General features: G+C 60.8%; 1 protein-coding gene across 2 annotated transcripts in view; it reads left to right on the top strand.

Annotated features, from left to right (window-relative positions):
- The window catches only part of AHRR (aryl hydrocarbon receptor repressor), a 55058-nt gene that overhangs the window by 5600 nt on the left and 26748 nt on the right, over window positions 1–22710 (top strand). Inside the window, exons 2-3 of one of the 2 annotated variants that reach the window (XM_069492748.1) lie at window positions 5060–5241; window positions 19620–19714. In XM_069492748.1, coding sequence (XP_069348849.1) covers window positions 5060–5241; window positions 19620–19714 — 277 coding nt within the window. Of the gene's footprint in view, window positions 1–5059; window positions 5242–12736; window positions 13508–19619; window positions 19715–22710 lie in introns of those variants that run through there. The other variant, XM_069492747.1, reaches the window with a different exon arrangement.

Below are 22710 nucleotides of genomic sequence, written 5' to 3'. Positions count from 1 at the left end.
TAGTTTTACATTGAGGTCTATTAATCCATTTGGAGTTAATTTTTTGGTATTGTGTGAGGTTAAAGTTGATGCTCGTTTGTTTTCACGGATATACGGTTGATCCAGCACCATTTATTGAAAACAATTTCTTTTTCCTATTTTATTGCCTTAGTATCTTTGTGAAATAAATTGTCAAATGAATAGACCCAATGAAAAATATGCAAGTCTATTTCTAGACTCTCTGTTTTGTTCTATTCATCTATGTTCTATGTTTTGTCTAATAACCAAACCATCTTTAATATTGTACTTTCAGAGAAGGCTTAAAATCAGTAGGATACGTCCTCCAACTTCGCCCTTCTAATCGGCTGTTCGAGGTCCTTTGCATCTCCTTGTAAATTGCTGCTGGAGTTTTGAGACTACACCGAACCTATAGGCCAGTCTGGGGGGAGAATGGCCGTCTTAACGGTACTGAATCTTCCAGCCCAAGAACGTGGTGTATCTTTCTATTTGTTAGGTCTTTCCAAACTTTTCTCTGCGATATTTTACAGTTCTGGTTTAGGTGTCTTGGGTGTCTTTTGTTGGATTGATTCACAGGTATTTTATATTTTGGTGCCTCACGGCTTCCTCTTTAACGCTCCTTCCCCCTGAGCTGGCTTGTTGTCCCCACGCCGGGGTCTTGCTCCTGGGTGTGGGCTGGGCTCCCCCCGTCCCCAGTGCGTCCTGCCCTGGCCTCGACTGCAGCCTCTTCCCCGAGCCTCCGTGTAGGCTCCCGACTGCAGCCTCTTCCCCGAGCCTCCGTGTAGGCGCCCGACTGCAGCCTCTTCCCCGAGCCTCCGTGTAGGCTCCGGACTGCAGCCTCTTCCCCGAGCCTCCGTGTAGGCGCCTGACGCCAGCACAGAGGAGTGTTTCTCTCCGCGTGGCTCCTCGACGGCTACCCCCACCCTCTCCACCCACCTGTGCAGGGTCTTCACTCCGCGTCTCGGAGCCAGGGTGGAGACGGGGGTGGTGCAGCACAGCAGCAAGAGCCGGTCAGTGTTCCGGGGGGTTTGAAGGAATAAAGCCACGTTTGCTGAGCTGGGCTCCTGGGACACCCGCGATGGTCCCTCCCACACGGGACTGCCCGGGGGTGGGAGGGGCTCAGCCCATTTGCTGGCCCCACCTTACAGGGGGAGGCAGGGGTACTTCTCCCCGAGCTCTAGACAGAGGTGAGCTTTGAGCTGGGGCCCAGGTGTGCACTGCACAGGACACAGGAGGTCTGTCTGTGAGGGTGGGGTGGGGTACATGGAGCAGTGGGCCGGGCTGGAGGCGAGGAGGACAGGTGTGACCTCTGAGGACAAAGCCTATCTTAGTCTGTTTTCTGGTGCTAACAGATTGCCAGAAATTGGGAAATGTATAAAGGAAAGCAATTTATTTCTCATAGTTACGGAGGCTGAGAAGTCCAAGGTCGGGTCTACCTCTGCTAGGGCCTTCCTGCTGTGCTCTCTGCAGAGTCCCAGGGGGGCGCAGGGCATCCCATGGTGGGGGCCGAGCGTGCTCCTGCGTCAGCTCGGGTCGCTCTTCCTCTGCCTATAAACCCACCGGTTTCCCTCCCATGATAACCCGTCAACCCCTTAACACATGCATGGATTAGTACATTCACGGGGGCGGAGGCCTTAAAGGCCCCCCTCTCAGCACCGCCACATTGGGAATGAAGTTGCAGCATGCATTCTGGAGGGGCCCAGTAGTCAAACCGTAGCCAAGCCCCGTGTGGACCTGCCGCCCGGAATGGAGGTGCCGCCCACCTGCAGGTGGGTCTCTCCAGGTGCCTGCTGTGTCGTCTCTGTGGTCTGCCCTCCCCTTTGCTGGCCTCCCCACTGTCATCAGCCATGTCGGCCATCTCCCTGGTGTGTGTCCTCCTCTCTGCCCTCCCCCTTGTCTTCTGGGGAGGCCTCTCCTTTGTCCCGGGAGTGCCCGTGCACACGACAGTCGGCTCAGTTTATCCCCAGCTTCTCCTGCCTGTTTACATTTTGACTAGCGCTTGAGTAATTTTGGGTGGGTGCCACGTTAAGAAAAACCCAGAAGGTGGAAAGATAACCCACAGAATAGGAGGAAATATTTGCAAGTCACATATCGAGTAAGGGTCTAGTATCTGGAATACGTAAAGAACTCTTACAACTCAAAAACAAACAACAACCCGATTTAAAAATGGGCAAAAGACTTAAATAGACGTATCTCCAAAGAAGACATACAAATGGACAAGTGCATGAAAAGATACTCAACATCAAAAGTCATTAGAAAAATGCAAATCAGAACCCCAAAGAGATATCACTTCATGCCCACTAGATGGATATAATAGAAAGATGGAAAATAGCATCTGTAGATAATGATGTGGAAAAATTGGAACCCTTGTGCATTGCTGGTGGGAACACAGAATGGCACGGCAGCCACTGTGGAAAGCAGTTTCTTGGGTGGTTCCTCAAAAAATTATGTGTAGAATTACCATATGACCCAGCGGTTCCCTCCCAGGTATATGCCCGAGAGAACTGAAAGCGTGTGTTCAAACAAAATCTTCCAGAAGAGTGTTTATTGCAGCTCTATTCGCAATAGTCAAGCAGAGGAACAGCCCAAATGTTCATCAACTGGTGAATGGACAAACAGGGTGTGGTCTGTCCGTACACTGGAAAGTAATTTAGCCATCAAAAGGAAGAACTAACACAGGACACAACATGGACTGACCTTGAAAACATCACGCAGTGTGAAAGAGCTAGACACAAAAAGTCACATGTTGTTTGTTTGTCCTCATATGAGCCATCTTTGATAGGCAAATCTGTGCAGACAGAAAGCAGATGGCGGCTGCCACACTGTGCGGGCAGGGCACTCGGGAGAGACTGCTGATGGGGAAGGGTTTCCCTCTGGGGTGACAAAAATGTCTGGAACTAGATAGAGGTGAGGATTGCACAACTTTGTGACTGTACTAAATGCCACTGTGCTGTTCACTTTTAAATAGTTATTTTTATGTTATATGAATTATATTTCAACCAAAAAAAAGGAAGAGCTTCTGGGTTTGGTGCTGTCAGACTGTTACGTGATTGGTTTACGGTCTATGTCATTAGACAATGAAACACGGAGGGGTTTTTGCCGCGGAGTTTCTGAAGGGATAGTTTAGGGTTACAACCTGCAAGCTGTCAGCTTACTTACAAGTAAACACAATAGAAAAATAAGGAACGTCTGGACAAAAGACACCAAAACACCTAGAAACAGCAGGAGTCTCAACCCTGTGATGCGACAAGATCCCAAAAAGGGTTGGCTTGCTCAGAGAGGCAGCCCAATTTCTGTGATTCTGCCCATAACAGGCCTCTTTGCTCTCCCCACCCATTTCCGTGGACTGGTCTCCTCATTGGCGGCCATTTTCCTTTTAGATGATCACATGTGGATAGTGTCTGGAGTGAGGTATCAGTTGTTGTTTCTGTGCAGCGATGAAAACGGACAGCTGATGGGGACAGTCACCGTGAGGTGAGAGGGACAGGTGAAGGGGACGGTCACCGTGAGGTGAGAGGGACAGGTGAAGGGGATGGTCACTCTGAGGTGAGAGAGAAGGACAGGTGAAGGGGATGGTCACCCTGAGGTGAGAGGGACAGGTGAAGGGGATGGTCACTCTGAGGTGAGAGAGAGGGACAGGTGAAGGGGATGGTCACCCTGAGGTGAGACAGACAGGTGAATGGGATGGTCACCCTGAGGTGAGAGGGACAGGTGAACGGGATGGTCACCCTGAGGTGAGAAGGACAGGTGAAGGGGATGGTCACTCTGAGGTGAGAGAGAGGGACAGGTGAAGGGGATGGTCACTCTGAGGTGAGAGGGACAGGTGAAGGGGATGGTCACTCTGAGGTGAGAGAGAGGGACAGGTGAAGGGGATGGTTACTCTGAGGTGAGAGAGAGGGACAGGTGAAGGGGATGGTCACTCTAGGGTGAGAGAGAGGGACAGGTGAAGGGAATGGTCACCCTGAGGTGAGAGAGAGGGACAGGTGAAGGGGATGGTCACCCTGAGGTGAGAGGGACAGGTGAAGGGGACAGTCACTGTGAGGTGAGAGCATCAGGTGAAGGGGATGGTCACTCTGAGGTGAGAGAGAGGGACAGGTGAAGGGGATGGTCACCCTGAGGTGAGAGGGACAGGTGAAGGGGATGGTCACTCTGAGGTGAGAGAGAGGGACAGGTGAAGGGGATGGTCACCCTGAGGTGAGAGGGACAGGTGAAGGGGATGGTCACCCTGAGGTGAGAGAGAGGGACAGGTGAAGGGGATGGTCACTCTGGGGTGAGAGGGTCAGGTGAAGGGGACGGTCACCAGAGATGAGAGAGACAGTGAAGGGCCTGTCTGGTGAGGCGGGGTGGGGGACAGGGTCATCGTCTCCCCTCTACCGGCGTGAGGGAAGCCCTGGCGGGAGCCCCCGGCTGTGGGTGTGGCAGGTCTGGGCCAAGAGGGGAATTGGGAATTGAGTGGGTCCTCCCGGCTGCTTGTGGGGTACGGCCACGTGTTGGGGCCTGAGAGTGGTGGGCGTCCCGTCCGGTGCTGGGGGGAGCCTCGGTGTCCTCACCTCAGCCCTTCAGCGCCCGCGTGCGGAGGACGAGCTGAGGCACCTGGGGGGACCGGCTGGGCCTGCGAGGCCGGGGCCGGGGGGGGCCTCGGCACTGACCCCGCGGGGAGCTGCTCATTGTTCCTGGAATGAGCCGGGCCTTTCTCAGACACGGAGGGGAGCGTGAGGGATGCTGAGTGAACGTGGCGTTCTCCACACACACGCTTTTGCCCGATGTCTGGGGGCCCGGTGTCCTCCTCCCACCTCAGGGAACTGTGGCACAGAGAGGTCGAACAGTGCGCCTGAGCAGCACAGCTGGGGTCGTGCCCTCGGCCTTGCCCTGAGCCCTGCTGTCATGCCCGTGTGTCCTGCGTGTGACCTGCTCACGGCGCGCGTTCCTGGCGTTTCAGTGCGCCCTTCAGGAGCAGGTGGTCGTCCTTATCAGCACTCGCCGTCTCGGTGGCAGCTTGAACCCTGGTGAGGCCACCGCGGAGCGCAGGTGCTGGGGGTCTGACTGAGCCCGTCCCCCGCAGGCGGCCCGCCCTGGGGGCCGACAAGTCGAACCCGTCCAAGCGGCACCGGGACCGCCTCAACGCCGAGCTGGACCACCTGGCCAGCCTGCTGCCCTTTCCGCCCGACGTCACCTCCAAGCTGGACAAGCTCTCCGTCCTGCGCCTCAGCGTCAGCTACCTCAGGGTGAAGAGCTTCTTCCAAGGTGGGTTTCTCTGCTGCGCCCACCGGGGTCTCTCCGGGGTCCAGCGGGGTCTCTCCTGCGTCCACCTGGGTCTCACCGGGGTCTCTCCGGGGTCTCTCCAGGGTCTCTCTGGGGTCTCTCCTGCGTGCACCTGGGTCTCACCGGGGTCTCTCTGGGGTCTCTCCAGGGTCTCTCCTGCATCCACCTGGGTCTCACCAGGGTCTCTCCAGGGTCTCTCTGAGGTCTCTCTGGCTCTCACCGGGGTCTCTCCTGCGTCCACTGGGGTCTCTCCGGGGTCTCTCCAGCGTCTCACTGGGGTCTCTCCTGCATCCACCGGGGTCTCACCGGGGTCTCACCGGGGTCTCTCCGGCGTCTCACCTGGGCCCAGCTGTGACTGAGGAAGCGGGGCTGGTGGCTCGGCGCGGCCCTGTCTCCCCTTCCCTGCGTGGGCTGACTCGCGGGCAGTCCTGGCCCTGCTGGAGCTGGCAGGGCCGTGGCCCTTCTCTGGCGTCAGGTGGGAACGCGCTCCTGGTGGGTTTACGCCCCTGGCCCAGGGCTGGCTGAGAGCCGCAGCTCGGCTGGGAGGGGCTGGCCCTGCAGGGCCTCGCTGGGGTCCCCCCAGCCCAGGGACCCCGGGGACTGAGGGTCTGCTTCGCGGAGGCAGGACTGGGAGTGGTCAGGAGGCCGAGCGGCTGAGCAGGTGTGCCCCGTGGTCTGGGCCAGGCCCCTCCTCGGTGGCAGCTGCGGTTGCCTGTTCCTTCCGCCTGCAGGTGGGGAGGGGCTCCTGCGCTCTGGTCTCCCTGGAAGCACCGGCTTTTCCGCCCCCTCCCCCAGCACGCCAGCTCTGTCTGGGGGAGCAGGAGGGGTGGGGCCGGTGTCCACCCCCAGACCCTGCCCCCGTTTTCTGGGAGCCTCCCACAAGGGCCCTGGAGAGGCAGATCCCCATCCCGTGTCCACCAGGGGTTTCATATTCAGAATTTTATCTGAATTCTCCTCACCGGTGTCCCCAGTGTCTGGCTTGTGTCCTGTCTGTCCTCAGAAGGGCTGTATTTTCTTTGATCCCTGGTTATGGGACGCCCTGGGACCTCGGATCTCTGAGGGCTCCGCAAAACCCGCAGACTCACGGCTGTGCGGCCTCTGTCGTTGGAAGGTGGGCGTGAGGCTGCTTCACCCTCTGTGCTCTAAGGAGCAGCTGAAGGTGACGTGCCCTGAAGCGGCTCGAATTATGCTACTTTTAAAATCAGAAATCCAGTCACGCGCTGGGTGGGACTCCAGCAGTGGGGTCAGAGGGCTGTTCTAGGCCAGCCGGGTGGGCGGCCGGCTGGGGCGCTGCCTCTGCACGTGCCGACTGAGGTGCCCAGTGCCGCACGGGTGCCCTCCTTGCGTCCCTTTAGGGAGAGGCCCTCTGTCCCCAGACTCGGCGTGCTGTGCGAGGGCCTCCGTGGACCTTTTCCCTAGGTCCTGGCCGGCCTAGACCCCGCCGGAATTGAATACCACAAAATGTCAACAGCGCTTGTCTCTGGTGAGGTTACAGCAAGTTGTAGTTTCACTTTCCAGGTTTTCTGATTTTATACTGAAAAGTATTAGCTTCATACCTTTATCTCCACCCCAGGCCCGGGCCGCGCCAGGCCCACGGCAGCCTGGTGGTCACGCTTAGCTCCAGCGCTGTGGAGCTCCGTGTGCCGCGGAGACCGGCGGTGTTGGCAGGTGTGCAGGGGGTGGCTCCCAGGAGTGTCACCTGGACTCGCCCACGCGTGGGGCGCCAGGACAGACTGAGGACAAGGTCCTCCAGCCTTGCTTCTGTGAAGCGCCCTTTGCAGATGGCGCGTGTGGGCTCGGCGGTCCCCAGCTTCCTCGGTGACTGACCGTGCGCCGAGGGGGGCACCCACACCCTCCCGTCGGACACCAGGCCAGGCTTGGGGCTGCACCGTGGGGAGGTTTTGTCCCAAGCCAAAGATGTGGTTGTTTCGCCTTCTTCTCCCTGACGTGCCCGTGGAGACGTGGCCTCCTGGCTGGGAGCTGGGAGGGAGGCCGGAGTCACTTCCGTTCTGGACGGGTCCCGCTGTGCCCGGCCAGGCCTGGGCGTGACAGTCCCAGAAAGGCTTGAACTCTGACGTTTCCAGCAAGTCCAGACGACTGTCCGAGTGTCCACCTGGATGCGTAGTTCTTAACACACAAGCAGAGGGAGCTTCCAGCCTTACCACCGGCTCTACGCCCGGGGTGACGGCGTTGCCGGACCCCGCTGACGCAGGCGGACGCCGGTGTCTGCCTGGCCGACTGCCGTGTGAAGGCTCGCGCTTGGGCTGCAGGTAAAATGAATCCTGGTGTTCCGCAGGCTTTATGAGAGCGTTGTAACTTCCACCGTTAGGTGAAATAATAAACCTGTTGGTTTTTCTATCACTTATTTTTGTTTTCTACCAAAGATCTGAAAATTCGTGACCCCCTTCAAGCTGTACGTTTTAGAGGAAATTCTAAAAACTCCCTGAATTCATTTCTGCTGTGTAGTTAGAAAAAAGTCAAGCTATAAATATTGGACCTTAATCTATGCCTCTTGGCTCAGAAACAGATGAGCTATTATCATTTCATTAAAACTTCCATAAAAAGTCACTTTCAGGAAGGACATGAACTGGCAAGTCCAACCTCAGAGGCTGACAAGGGCCTGAAAGTTTGCTTGTGGTGCTTGGTGTTGCCGTGGGCGGGTGCTTGGTGCTGCCGTGGGCGGGTGCTTGGTGCTGCCGTGGGCGGGTGCTTGGTGCTGCCGTGGGCGAGTGATGGGCGTTGCCGTGGGCGGGTGATCGGCGTTGCCGTGGGCTGGAGTTTGGTGTTGCCGTGGGCGGGTGATTGGTGTTGCCGTGGGCTGGAGTTTGGTGTTGCTGTGGGCGGGTGATCGGTGTTGCCGTGGGCGGGTGATCGGTGTTGCCGTGGGCGGGTGTTTAGTGTTGCTGTGGGCGGGTGATCGGCGTTGCCGTGGGCTGGAGTTTGGTGTTGCCGTGGGCGGGTGATTGGTCTTGCCGTGGGCTGGAGTTTGGTGTTGCCGTGGGCGGGTGATCGGCGTTGCCGTGGGCTGGAGTTTGGTGTTGCCGTGGGCGGGTGATCGGTGTTGCCGTGGGCTGGTGATCGGTGTTGCCGTGGGCGGGTGATCGGTGTTGCCGTGGGCGGGTGTTTAGTGTTGCCGTGGGCGGGTGCTCGGCGTTGCCGTGGGCGGGTGATGGGTGTTGCCGTGGGTTGGTGATTGGTGTTGCCGTGGGCGGGTGTTTGGTGTTGCCGTGGGTTGGTGATTGGTGTTGCCGTGGGCGGGTGCTCCGTGGGCAGGGAGCCAATCTCGTCTTTGTTCGATGGACACTGCCACTGGCAGGTTAGGAGACTCCGCACTCCCACCCTCTTCTGTAGGTGCCTGTTACGGTCGGGATTTTCCACTCCTGTTAATTCTGCTGTTCATAAAAGGGGGAATTCAGGGCTCAAGAAAGGGGAGGCAAGTGGTGCAGAGACGGGCGCCTCCCCTGAGGGCCTGCGTCGCAGCCTGGGGGTCCGGACCCAAGCAGGGATCCAGGAGGGTCCGAGAAGCCGAGGAAAAGCACCCGGGAGCGGAGACCCTCAGGGCGCTGACCGCAAGGGCCCTGGGCCCTCCCAGGCCTGGCAGGTGACCGTGTCCACCCGCTGGCCCGTCGGGACGGGCACGTTGATCTGGCAGACGGATGTGCGTTGCTGCCGCTGGCGAGAGGGGCGCAGGGGGGGAACCGCCTCAGAGCAAAACGGGGGGAAGAGGAGGCGCAGCCTCCACTCTGGAAACCCGGGGTGTTTCCCGTGAGGCAGTGCCGTTGTCTGCTCACCCCTCGGTGGCATCGGGGCCACGGCTGGTCGTGCAGCCTGCGGGGCCTGGACTCCCGCGGGGGTGGACGGGCAGGTCTGCTTCCCCCCAGCGTGGGGGGCAGGGTGTGTCCTGGGTGTGTCACATGGGAGCACTCGCTTGGTGGCATGTCACAGGACTTGTAAACCCCGCACTGAAGAGTGTGCGGTTATTAAGCCTCATTTTACCTGTTTCCAGCGTTCACTGCGGCTTTCCCTTTCCCTGATGACCCTTGAACCGCCTGTGCCCCCCAGAGTTCGTGTGGAGTGTTGAGACCCTAATCCGCAGCGTGGCTGTATTTGGAGATGGGCCCCTAGGGAAGTGATTAAGGTGAAGTGAGGTCGTGAGGGCGGGTGTCCTTAGAGGAGGCGGGGCTTCTGCCCCCACTCCCGGCACCCACCAAGGACAGGCCTGGGGGACTCGCGGGAAGAGACTCTCCCAGGACTCAGTGCGGCCACCTCGGTCGCGGCTTCCAGCCCGCAGCGCTGTGGGGAGACGAGCCCCGGTCTGAGCCCCCGTCTGTGGCGTGTCACGGGAAGCAGTGCAGGCAGACTGGGATTTGGTGCTGAGAAAAAGCCTCTGTCGTCTCAGCGTCCGTGCTCCATGGTGAGCCGACGGCGGCAGAAACGTGACCGTCAAAGCCGGCCGCGGGCCGGGCTCGGACGTAGACGGGGACACGTTCCGGAAGCTGGAGGAAGGCGGTCTTTGTCATCAGGTGGCAGAGAGATGCTGCGCGTGCCGCGGCGTCCAGGACGGCAGCGTGGGGCTGGGGAGGGGACCCTCAGCCGAGGAGGATTCTGAGCCGGGTGCGGAAGGTGCAGCCCGGCTCCCCTCTCCGCTCGCGGAGAACGTGAGAGGACAGGGAAGTGGAAGCCACTGTTAGAGAAAAGGACCCAGAGCCTGAAGCTCTGGGAAACCCTCAGGCTGTGCGTGTTGAGGAACACGGAGGCACGTTCTGGAGAGAGCGCCGTGGGTGCGGCTGAGCAGCCCCGGGACAGAGACTGACGGTGTCAACCACGAATTTAATCTGCCACCTCAGCAGAGACCGGAGTCCGGGTGGGATCACACCGGCTGAGTCGCTGCCGTGGGGACTAAAGGGAACAGGCCGGTGACGGAGCCGGTCAGCCGCCAACTCGCTTCATCTTCCGGGAAAGGGGAAGAGCAGCCCTGAGGGTGGTGAGTGAGGACGGCCTGGCCCTGCGGGGTCCCCCCCCAGGCTGCTTCCTCCTCGCTCCAGGCGGGCCTGCGGGCGGAGCAGGAGTCCCGAGGACTCACAGATGTGCCTCCCGAGGTGTCAGACCTGCCTGGGACTCACCACCCCTCTTCCTTCCGATTTCTCGCTCGGGAACGGGAATTACGCCAGTTCACCATGTATCTTGGAAGCACATGACTGGTCTGGTTTCCCAGACTCGCAGCTGGGGAGCGGTTCTGCCTCAGGATGGATGGCACCTTGGGCCTCACGGGTTTCCGATTTAGATGATATTTAAATGAAACTTTGGCTTCAGACTTCACAGTTGATGCTGGAATGAGTTAAGACTTTGGGGGCTGTTGGGATGGAATAAATGTGTTTTGCATGTGAGGACGTGAATTTTGGGGGTGGCCAGGGGTAGAATGTTATGGACTGAGTGTTTGTGTGCCCCTAAATTCGTATGTTGGAGCTCTGACCCCTAGTTCGGCTGTTTGGAGAAGGGCCCTGAGGGAGTTACTGAGGTCAACGAGGGCAGAGGGGTGGGGCTGTGACCTGGTAGGATTAGCAGACTCACAGGGGACATCCAGGAGCCCACTCTGCTTAGGGCCGTGTGAGGACACAGTGAGAAGGCGGCTGTCTGCAAGCCACGAAGAGAGCCCTCCCCAGAAACCAAGTTGGGTGGCACCTTGATCATGGACTTCCAGCCTCCAGAACTGTGAGCAAATAGATTTCTTTCGTTCGAGTCGTTTTGTCCTGGCAGCCCTAGAAGACTAGGACGAGCCCCTCTGGCACAGCAGGAGGTTTGGGGTCACTTTCTCTTCTGCGCATGGAGCATTCGGGGCTGGTCCTTGGCGCATGTGCCCTTCAGACTGTGGCCGAGCCCCTCCCCACCCAGCCTCTCCACTGCAGATGCTCCTGGAAGGCGGCATCCCCTTGGGGGCATAGGCAGGGAAGACACGCTGGTTGTCAGTCATTTCAGGGTATTTCTGTGTGCCTGAGGGCCAGGAGAGGACAGAGCACCCGGCTTGCCCTGACATGCGGCCACTCCCGCCTCCAGTCCGGTCCTCGAGGACGTTTCCCGAGCACCGTCCTCATCCTGGTGGTTCTGTGGGCTGACTGCATTGTCTCACCTCTTAATTGCTTCCTGAAGACAACCTGGCCGAGACCAAGAGCAGGAACTCAGTCCCCCACTCACGCGGTCTCCCCCGGACACGTGAAGACCGCAGGCTGAGGACGCCAGAGAACGTCGAGTTTCTTCTCACATCTGCCCGCAAACCCCCTTCTGCCCCTGGGAGAAACGGCGATAACGCAGGACTTTTCTGGTCCCTTCTAGGTAATTCAGTGTTTCCCAGTAACGTGGCCTCAGGCCCCCGGCCCCAGCGAGACAGTGAGAACTCTGACTGTGAGTCGTGAGGCTCTTGCCCACCCTCACCTGGGGCTGCGGCAGGTGGGAGGTTGGGGGGGGGCCTCGGTGAAGATGAGCTGGACATACATGAGAGGAAGGTACCTCGAAAATCCTCATATCATGTCTGGAAATAAACACCCCATAAACAACTCCTAGGTCCACAGAGAGAACATGACGTAACAGAAATATTTACCAATCAAAACGCGTGCATGTAGCCAAAGCGACCCTTAGAAATAAATGCCGTGTTTATGTACAGAAGGCTGCAAGTTCATGAGCAAAGCATTCCCTTAAATGGTTCTGATAAAGAACAGTAAAGTAAAAGGAGTCAACGAAAGGAAATAGAAGGTATTGATGAAATAGAAAAGGAACGTAACAGAACATACAACAGACTTTATGAAGATCCGGTGAGACTGACCAGGGAAAAAGGAATAAACAGTATCAGGAATATAAAGGGAAGCTAATTATGAAAAAATTAATGCCAGTAAATCTGAAGTTTGAAAACATAAATGAACACATTCCTAGAACGTGTAGCTTATTAAAAGTCACTTAAGAAGAAACAAAAACTGAATAGTCACATGACCACTTAAGAATTTGATTCTTTTGTTTAAAGTCTTCCCACAGAGAAAATCTCGGCGCAGATAGTTTTAAAGCGATTTCTTCCAAATATTGAAAGAAAAATAATTTTACTCTGTACTGAGTCTTGCGGTGGGTCGGAATGGGAGGTATTGGTGGGAACTCACAGTTTTCCGCGTATGTCCATGGAGGCGTGAACGTGTATCTAAACGTGTGTGCGCTCACACGTGCTAGCTCTGTGCCCTGGCCCCCCGCACGCACAGCGGACACTCAGACCTCGGTCTCTAAAGCCCCTCCCCACCACGGGGAGCTGGGCCTTTCTGGGTCCTTCCAGAGCTGGGGAAGGAAAAGCACAAGACAAGCTTCAAACCCCTCGCACAGAAAGCAAGGCAGGGCCCGGGGCGAGGAGACGGGACACAGGACACAGGCGCCGTCGTGCAGGGGCCTCCACCGGCCGCGTCTGGGACAGCGTCAGCGTTGAAACGCGTGACGATAGCGGTGGATGCGGGAGGAGGTCGTGCGTCCACACTGACACACGCCAGTGAGGCAGTGACAGAAAGCTCCGCGCTGCCAGTAAAGGTGACCAGGGACGTGACTGTGGACAGAAGGGTGAATTACAAAGTCACCATCTGGTGACCTCTGCAGTGACCATTCAGCAAGAAACATCAGTGGACGCTAAAATCCGTGGTGAGAAATGGGATTTTTGTGGCCCTGTGCAAACTGTCTGTCACTGGTGAATGCCAAGGGGAAAGCTCAGGGCAGAGAGACCGGCATGCGCCGTCCTACAGGGCGGAATTTAACCTGCCGGTGACGGTGACGGAGCGAGCCGCGGTCGCGCCCTGCAGCAGGTGTGAGTGGGACGCGGCATCGCTTTGGGGGTGTGACGGCTGAAGGTGAGCAGCCTTGGTCTCAGCGCGAGGGGACCGCGGACAACCCCGGTGAAGGCAGCCTGCACAGAACTGGCCTGCGACCTTCAGACGGTCTGGGGGGTCGTCAGAGCCACGCAGAGGCGGGACCGGACAAGAGGCGGCGGGAGCAGGGCGGCGTGGACGGGCACGGCAGCAGCCCGGCACCAGCCCTGGCTAAAAGGACGCTGTTGGGACAGTGGGTGAAACTGTTAAGAGGTGTCTGTGGACAGAGGGTGTTGGGATGCTTTGCACTGTTCTTACAGCTTTTCTGTGAGTTTGACGTTGTCTCAAAACAAAACATAAACAGAAGGAGCAAAGAAAACCCAAACCAGAAAGTTGCAAGGAAGCAGTACATGAGCTCTAAGGTGAGTCGTGGGGGTCCCAGCTGGTGCCTGGAGAGCCGTCCCGAGGAGCAGCAGGGCGGGGGGAGGGCGGGAGGTCGCCGGCACACGGGGCCTGCAGAGCAGCCGTGTTCCCGGAGAGCGCGGTGTCCACATGCGTGTTGGTGCGGCGAGCCACGTTCAATGCTTGTAGGTGCACCTGGCAATTTCGGGCACCGGGTCCTTTTGAGAAGAGAATATTCGTATAGGAATGGCTAACGCTTTCTTCCGTCACGCCCACCCCGCTCACAGATGCTGGTCTGGGCAGCAGGACGGGGGTCGGGGAGCAGAGGAGGGGGCAGCGGCAGCTGTGGGGGCCGCAGTGAGCCAGCCTGGGTGGTCCTAGACGGGGCACGACGGCAGTGGCGCCTGTGCAGGGGAGGTGGGCCTTGCTCAGAGAGGCCGTCCTGGTTACAGCACACCTGTAGTCCTGCGAGCCAGGACCCCACCGGGCCCCTCAGGTGGCCTTCCCTGGCCACATTTTTTTTTAGAGACAGGGTCTTGCTCCGTCACCCAGGCTGGAGTGCAGTGGCATCCTCATAGCTCACTGCAGCCTCAGATTCCTGGGCTCAAGTGATCCTCCTGCCTCAGCCTCCCAAAGCGCTGAGAATTACAGGTGTGGCCACCGCACCTGGCCCCTGGCCACACTCTCCACATCACAACCTCTGCCCCAGGCTGTGACAGAACCTCCCCCGGCCCCTGCCCTGTTTTCCTCCTTCACACTTAGCTCCTGCCAGTTCGTCCCTCTTGTTCTCAGCTGTGCCCCCAGGGCGGGGACAGGCAGGAAGAGGCGCTGCAGAGGCGAGTGGCCTGTGGGTGTGAGGCCCGTGGCGTGGGTGTGTGAGTGCCGTCCTTCTGAAGTCCCCGTGCAGCGGGTCCGAGAGAGGGCGCCGGGACTGTCACGCGGTTCAGGCTGTGTCTGTTGATGGTGAATACAGCAGGACTCTGAAAGGAGCGGGTCCTATGGTGACGTGTGACTGCTGCGTCCGAGGAAACTGAAGGTGATGGTGACTGGCAGGCAGGCCAAGACGGTGTCGTCTACAGAGTCTCGGTCATGTGACTTCATAGATTCAGTATTTACAGACGCACCAGACACGCGTGACAGCGGGCGGGGCAGCCCTTCCACGGGAGGGCAGGTGGGCGGCACAGGACTCGGCCGGCGCCTGCACCGGCAAACCAACGTCCGCTGGGACTGCCGCCGCCGCCGCTCCCGGGTGTGTCACCTGCGTCACACCTGTCTGAAGGCTCGGGCCAGGGCAGCATGCCTGGGGTGAGGCCGGCAGGTCCTGTGTGCTGTCTCTCCCTTTGCCTCACACCACGTGCCTGCATCGATTAGCTGAGTAAATATTTGATTTTTAAAAAGCACCAGCCCTGTTTTAAGTTGTGTCACAAATCGTTTCCTGAACGCTCAGCTTGACCGGTGCCCTTTCCTGTGATGTGTCGAAACCCAGCGAGAAGGCCACAGAGCTTGTGCCAGATGTTTCCCATCACGGAGAGAACGTGGGCCTACCATGTGCACAGATAGTCTTTCCCCAAAGAGCTATTTTTGGTGCATCTTCCACGATAGCACCGGGTTTAAAGGCAGGGGTGCATGTCCTCTGCAGGACGGGCGTGGGACGGGCGGCCCCGCAGACCCCAGGGCTCCTGGGTGAGACCCCGGAAAGCGGTCAGAGGCGCATCCTCTCGGCCAGAGAAATGCGTGGGCAGTGCCAGCGGCCGCCTCCCTGGTCTTCGCTGGCTCAGAGGAAACACATTTTTATGGTTTTTTTTTTTGTTTTTTTTTTTGAGCTGCATGGAAGTGTGAAATCTCTATAGCTTGGTGCATTTTGAAAAATCTCTAAGTTCTTTTCATGGGAAATGCAGTAAGTCGATGCAACATACGTCTTGGACTGTGCCCTGATTTCTGAATGTCATGTGTGTGTGAAATAAGCACGTTTATTTGTTCTCCTGCTTTGTCTTGGCTACGGGATTTGGGGCCTTGAATGGCATTTCTGACCCCTCCAGCCCACAGCGCCCACACCAAGGCCACTGGCGGGGCCCTTCCTACCGCGCGCCCTGCCCCCGCTGCCCCGAGCGCTGCCTCCCGCGCGGGTAACGGGCTCCCTCGTGGGGTAACGGGCTCCCGCGAGTGTAACGGGCTCCCGCGTGGGGTAACGGGCTCCCGCGTGGGGTAACGGGCTCCTGCGAGTGTAACGGGATCCCGCGAGTGTAACGGGCTCCCCGTGGGGTAACGGGCTCCCCGTGGTCCTGCGCCAACAGTTCTCAGGTCCTCTCTTCCGCTCTTGCTGCTGCAAGCCCCCACACGCCGCATCCACACGCAGCCCCCACACACCCACGTGCCCACGTGTGCACACACACCCACACTCACTCGTGGGCACCCGTCTTCAAAGTTTCAAGCTGCAGAGTGGCCCTGTGGGGACACGCGGTGACAAGTGGCCCCCAGCCCCCTTCCCGGCATACAGCAGCACGGCCCTCCCACCGCAGCCTGCGGTCGGTCGCTGCCCCTCCCTTTGCACCTCCTCACCTGCTTCCCACCTGTCGGTGCTCGCCTGGCTCATACGGGGTGACAGGAAGTGAAGTACCTGGCCGGGGGCCACCCGCATCCCTGCCACCCGCGTCCCTGCCACCCGCATCCCTGCCACCCGCCATCCCTGCCACCCGCGTCCCTGCCACCCGCGTCCCTGCCACCCGCCATCCCTGCCACCCGCGTCCCTGCCACCCGCGTCCCTGCCACACGCCATCCCTGCCACACGCATCCCTGCCACCCGCGTCCCTGCCACCCGCCATCCCTGCCACACGCGTCCCTGCCACACGCGTCCCTGCCACACGCGTCCCTGCCACCCGCGTCCCTGCCACCCGCCATCCCTGCCACCCGCCATCCCTGCCACACGCGTCCCTGCCACCCGCGTCCCTGCCACCCGCGTCCCTGCCACACGCCATCCCTGCCACACGCATCCCTGCCACACGCATCCCTGCCACACGCATCCCTGCCACACGCATCCCTGCGTCCCTGCACTGAGCCTGCTCTGGAAACCCCGCCTTTGCCGGCTGGCTTGCACCGTGTGGTCCCAGGGTCCGCCTTGGGCAGACGCTCTCTTTTTGGGAAGCGGATGAGCCCCCCTGGCTTGCACACTGAGGGAAGGGAGGACCCCCCAACCTTCTCGGCGTGGGTGAGACGTGCTCACCCCCCTTCCCGGGAGGGAGGAAGCCGTTCTCTGTGAACGGAGCGGGAGCCCCAGCCCCACATGCACGGGGGGGGGGGGTCTGAACAGCGCTCTGCTCCCCCACGGGTGTCGGTGTCTTCTAGGAGGCCTGGGGGCTCTCCAGGGCTCTGCGTCCTGGTCCCTGCCCCGACAGCCTGACAGGGTGGCCTTGTCCCAGCAGTGCCGACCGCCTGCTTCTCGAGGCTGGAGCACGGCTCCCTGCTGATGAAGGGGCCTGCAGACGCGCCCCCGGGGTGGCCGTCCTCTGCCGCACGCGCCTGCCCAGGCGTGGTGGGCTCCTCTCCACTCTCAGTCGTTGTCACCCGCCGGCGCTCCCGACTGCTTCTCCAGAACTGCCTGCCCGGCAGCTGGAGAGGAGCTGGCCTGTCCGCACAGACGCCTTCGAGGCGGTCTCGGGTGTTTCCTCCAACCCTGCCCTGCGCCGAGGCCGGGACGGGCCAGGCCAGGAGGTAACTGCCCCACGAGGCATTTCAGTGCGTAGCCACCAAGAATCACTCAGTGGCATTTTCCTCCGGGATGTATGTTTTATGGGTTCATCTTCGAAAGCAAAACCATTTATCTTTCAGTTTTTGAGAAGCAAAGGGAGAGTTTGAATGTTTGAACACTATGAGGTTCTGGTCCTTTAATTTGATGTGGAAATTGCCAAGGGGTTTGCAGAAGCAGCTGGGACTTGGGAGCAGAGGTCAGAGGTGGGCCTGTGTCCTCCCAGCACCTCCCCCACCTCCCCCGCCTTCCCTGGGAGACCCTGTCTCTCGCTCTGCTTGCACAGGGGTCCAGGATCAGGGGAGCTCCCGGGAGAACAGGTGCTGGGAGATGTGAGCGCAGGCTCCTTGGGGCTCCGTCCAGCTCCCGGGCAGAGGTGTCTGGGGGACTCTCGGAAGGGGCTGTGGAGGAGCAGGGTGCGTGACCTCAGGTTAGAACCGTGAGTTTCCATCATGGCAGGCCCCGGCGGGTGGCGTGACAGGGTGGGGCAGCCCACGGGCCGTGCGGTGCGTTGCCACCAAACGTGCCGCTGCTCCAGCACTCGCTGGCAGGGTGGGCAGCTTGGGCCGGCAGAGTGGGCCGCGGGGGCCGGCAGGGTGGGGAGAGGGGGCCGGCAGGGTGGGCAGCGGGGGCCGGCAGGGTGGGCAGCGGGGGCCGGCAGGGTGGGGAGAAGGGGCCGGCAGGAGTGAGCGGACGCCCAGGCCCAGGTTCGGCTCTGGGCCCAGCCGGCGCGGCCTGTTCCTCTCGGAGTGGGCAGCCCTGGCCTGTGGCCTGAGCTCTGCCGGGAGCCGCGCACGCAGCTGGTGGATGCTGTCTGCTCGCGGGGGTCTGGGGGGCTCTCCCCGCGCCCCACTGCCGGGGCTTGCCCCTTCCTGCAGACAGGGCAGGGCCGGTGGGTGGCCATGCAGGGGCGTCTGCAGCCCTGGGCCTTTGGGGCCGTCCTCCCTGGAAGGCGCCTTGTGGGCCCACAGTGACTTCCCAGCTCCCTCCAGCTCCCCGGAAGGACACCTGCTGCCCACCAGGACCCACGGAGCCCAGGGGCGCCCCCTCCCAGGGCGACCCTCGGATGAGCCGGGGGCTGGGAGAGGAGCCGGAGCGCAGGTGGCGCGACTCGGCTCTGCGATGGGGCTGCCGGCTCTGCCCGCCCGCGCGGGTCGCGGTCCGCGGTCGCCCTGGCGTCTCGCCCGGGCCGGCGGCGCGGGGGCGGAGGCTCGGCTCGCACGCGAAGCCCGCGGCCCCATCGCGTGACAGCGCGGCGGCGGGGAAGTGGGCGGCGCTCGGCGGGCACGCGAGGCGGCGGGGCGGGGGCGGGGGTCGGGGTTGGGGGAGGGGCGAGGCGGGCGGGGCGGGGCGGGGCGGGGGCGGGGGTCGGGGTTGGGGGAGGGGCGAGGCGAGGGAGGGGGTGTCCGGGTTGGGGGGGAGGGAGGGGCGAGTGGGGGGAGGGTGTGTGTGTGTGTGTGTGTGTGTGTTGGGGTTAGGGTTGAAGGGGGGGGGTGTGTCAGGGGTAGGGTTGGGGGGAGGGGCGGGCAGGGTGTCCGGGTTAGGGTCGGAGGGAGGGCAAGGTGGGGTGTGTGTGTGTGTGTGTGTGTTGGGGTTAGGGTTGAAGGGAGCGGCGGGGGTGTGTCAGGGGTAGGGTTGGGGGTAGGGGCGAGGCGGGGGGGGGGGGCGGGGTGTCTGGGTTAGGGTCGGAGGGAGGGTGAGGTGGGGGGTGTGTGTGTGTGTTGGGGTTAGGGTTGGAGGGAGGGGCGAGGCAGGGGGTGGGGGGTGTCAGATGTCAGATTTAGGGCTGGAGGGAGGGGTGAGGCCCCAGGGCCCACATGGGGCCCCCGCAGACCTGAGCAGATCTCTGTTCCCAAACCTCCCCCTCCTGGGTCGAGGTGGTCTGGGTCTGGGGACAGGTGATCAGAGGCTGCCTGTGATTCCCTGCCCCCCAGTTTGGTCCCTGTCCCAGTGGCCACTGAGCCCACCTCTACCCTGGGGCCGCTGGAGGCAGCCCACACCCCTGCCGCTGGGCAGCGGTGGCTTCCTGGCAGGACCTGGGGGGTGGGGAGGCCCCGAGGTCTGCCTGTCACCTCTCTCTGAGCACTAACACAGCCCCGCGGGTGTGATCTCGTCCCCCTCTGGGCGTCAGAGGCTGGAAGGTCGGCCGGCCGCTGCACCTCCTGGGTCTGTCTGTGGCTGCTCAGAGCTTTGCTTTCTGAACGTGGGTGCTGAGTGAACAGAGTGGCCTAGAAAAGGGATGAAAAATGAGAGTAAACGTCTGCGATGTCTCGGACTCCAGCTGGGAAACCCGAGAAAACAGAACTTAAGGAAAGCGTGGCCAGGCCCGGGGTCTGGGGAAGGGACTAAGGGGTCTGGGGAAGGGACTAACGCGTCTCTCTCGTCAACAGTCCTGCAGGACAAGTGCCCGGCGGCCGGTGCCCCCTCCCTGGGGGGTCGTCCTCGCGGAGGATCCGCCGTGCTGGAGGGACGGCTGCTGCTGGAGGTGAGTGCCCGCCCCCACACCCTGAGCACACGCAGCGTCACGTGTGTTCAGGCTCAGTCACGCGCAGCGTCATGCTTGCCCAGGGCCCCGCCGAGGCCCTCAGACTGTGGTGTTTTGTAGTTAGCAGGAAGCCACCAGGCTCCAAACGTGCTCGTGGACGGAGTCGGGGGATGGGGTCAGCCGCACTCTGGGCTCCCGCTGTTGGGACGGAGGGAGCAGCCGCCGACCCGGTGCCCTGCGTGCCAGTCTGAAAATCGTTCTCTCTGCATTCTCTGGTTTTTCTTGTCAATAACAGGGAACCTGAAAACAATTAAGCCTTTTTTCTCCCAAGCTAAGGGCTTAGAAAAGGCAGCATGAGCGTCTCTGGGGGGATTTCAGCCTCGGGGACGGGCCAGCTACGCCGTAAGTGCTGTGACTCCCAGGCCTGTGCAGGGCGTGTGCGGGTCCAGGCTTTCCACCGTGTTCTGAGGTGGACCCAGTGGGTCTGGTACCGCCGGGGAGATGAGCCAGTCACTTCCTAAACCAGATAGGATGGTGCAGTGGAGCTTTCTGGGCTCAAAGACCAGTGGCTGGAGAGAGACTGGCCCCAGTTTGTCCCGTCCCAGGGCTGGGCTGACCGGGATTCTGGGGAAGGTGGGGGGTGTCGTGGCCTGTGAGGCTCGGAGTTGCTGGAGCTCCCCGGGCAGCAGGGTGGGCTCCAGCTGGAACCCAGGACCCCGCCCTGGGCGGGGAGGGGGGCCACGGGGGCCATGGGGGCCGTGGGGGACAGTCGCCGTTCCCGCTGCTCGGGGAGGCCTCTGGGGCAGGCCTCTGGGCCACCAGTGACCTGGTGAAGATGCCGACAGGGCCCCTGCGGAGGGGAGCCCAGGTGTTGGGGACACCTGGGGACCAGCTGTGGGTCGGGCTTGGGCCTCGGGTGGAGTCTCCAAGTCTCCAGAAGGTCTGGCGGAAGGCAGACTTCCAAGGGAAGAAACTGTGAGTCTGCGTTGTTGATAGCATCACAATTTCACGCAAGTCCTTGAAAACCGAAGAGGAGAAATAGCTGGGCAGCGGCCACCAGTGCCAGCCCTGGACTCAGCCCCTGCTGCCCAAGTGAGTTGAAGAGATTAACATCAAATGGCCGTCAGCACGAGGGCGCCACGGACTGAGGGACTTGGAAACCATCTCGGCACGTGGGCATGGTTGGAGCTTGGCTCGGAGACTGGTAAAAATCATCAGGAAGTCCTGGGCGGGGCAGGCCCTGCCATTCTGCAAAGACGTGTCTCTGGGGCGGCCGCGGCCACAGGGAGGACAGCGGGCCGGGCAGAGCCTTGGCCCCCAGCACACGCTCTGGCGCACGAGGTCAGGCGTGCTCCAGGCACCCCCGGGCTCGCCAGGAAGGAGGCGGACGGGCGGGACACAGTCGGGAGAAAAGGCAGCTTGGAGGATGGAAGGTGTGCAGAGCGAAGGAGGAGGAGGGAAAACCAGCTGTTGTTGGGTCCTCGGAGACGAGCGGGAGTGCGGCCTGCACACAATGAGAATCCGTCGCTATAAACACAAATTTCGGGAGAAAAAGAGCTCAGAAGTTAGACGCGTGAGAGCAAGCCCCGGAGATCCAGCAGGAGGTCCTGACTTCCAGGCTGAGGAGGTCTGTCCACGAGTCAGGGACGGAGAGGCGGGACTAACACGGGAAGTGGGGGAAATGGCGGAGAGGAAATCGTCAAGGCCGCGACGAGGAGGTTCCTGGAACCCAGGGCGTGAGCTTCTGGGTGGGACGTTCCCGCGGGGTCTCTGTTCAGTTCCACAGCCTCGGGGACAAGGAGGGCCCCAGGGAGAAAGAGCAGGTTTCAGAGGGTCGAGAATCAGACGACCCTGTCGCAGGCGGGGAGGCGCGTCCCAGCTGTGCTCGTCCTGGGCTTCCCTTCCTCCACCCCGGAGCACACGCCAGCCCGCGGGTGTCCGCAGACAGAGGCCTCGGGAGAGCACGGATGGGCAGGAGCCCACGAAGAGACGGTTTGTCCAGCTGGGGGTCTGGGGGCTAAAGCAGCGACAGGGCAAGTGAGATCACCGCCAACGAGGTCCACGCAGATGCTTGGGGGACGCCAGCCCTGCGCGTGGACCTTGGCACGGCTGTGGCACAGTGGCCTGGGCAGCAGGCGTGTGTGTGGCTGAGGGCCAGACAGACACAGGCGCCACGGCCGTGGCGAGTCCCGCGGACACAGTCTGAGCCTGGGGAATCCCAGAAGCAGCCGGTCACGTGAGCACGTGACTTGGCAACGTGGAGGTCGGACCCGGCCCACGGAGCAGCAAGGACGTGGCCAGAAGGGCGGCCAGGAGCCTGCTAACTTTTGTGACAACGGCTAGTTTGGGGCAGCGGTTTTGGGGCACCATGTGACTCTTTAGATCTCGCACATTTAACCTTAACTCTTCTCGTCCCATTAAATTCATTTTGTCAGACGTTAAAATGACTGCCGCAGATTTATTTTGGTTCCTTGGGCTTGCGCACCTTCCCCACCCTTCCACCGTCAGCCTTCCTCCTCCTCGTGAGTGCTCCTCTGGCAGACAGCGCGTCAGGGGCCCGCTGAGGGGCGCGTTTGCCCGGTGCGGGCGGCACCCTTCCCCTGGAGACTGACCTGTTTGTGTGACTGCTGTCACCGAGGGGCTGCGAGTACGAGGCTCCCGTGACCCCGTCTTGTGTTCCCCATTTACTGCACTTCCTTCCCCGTCGCTCTCTGTGTGATGCTCGGGGCCGTGTCAAGCGGGGGAACACGTTCCGCTTCTGTTCCCGTGGACGCCCGGCGGGGCAGACCTCAGACTCAGCCGCGCGGACGGCCCCGCCAGACACGCGCTCACGCTGCGCTCACCGCGTCACCAGGATCTGTCTAAACGTCCAGTCCACGGACTCTCGTCTTCGTTGCTGGCGTCTGTGAGCGGCCCTCACGGGGTTTGGTCCTGGGCACGTCTCCCCGACCCGACCCGGACTGGTTTCCCTCCTGGGCTGCGTCCTCCGAAGCGTC

The sequence above is a fragment of the Eulemur rufifrons genome, chromosome 17 (genome assembly GCF_041146395.1).
Source record: "Eulemur rufifrons isolate Redbay chromosome 17, OSU_ERuf_1, whole genome shotgun sequence".
Lineage (NCBI taxonomy): Eukaryota > Metazoa > Chordata > Mammalia > Primates > Lemuridae > Eulemur > Eulemur rufifrons.
Note: the sequence above shows the minus strand (reverse complement) of the source record. Positions and strands in the feature narration are given on the sequence as shown.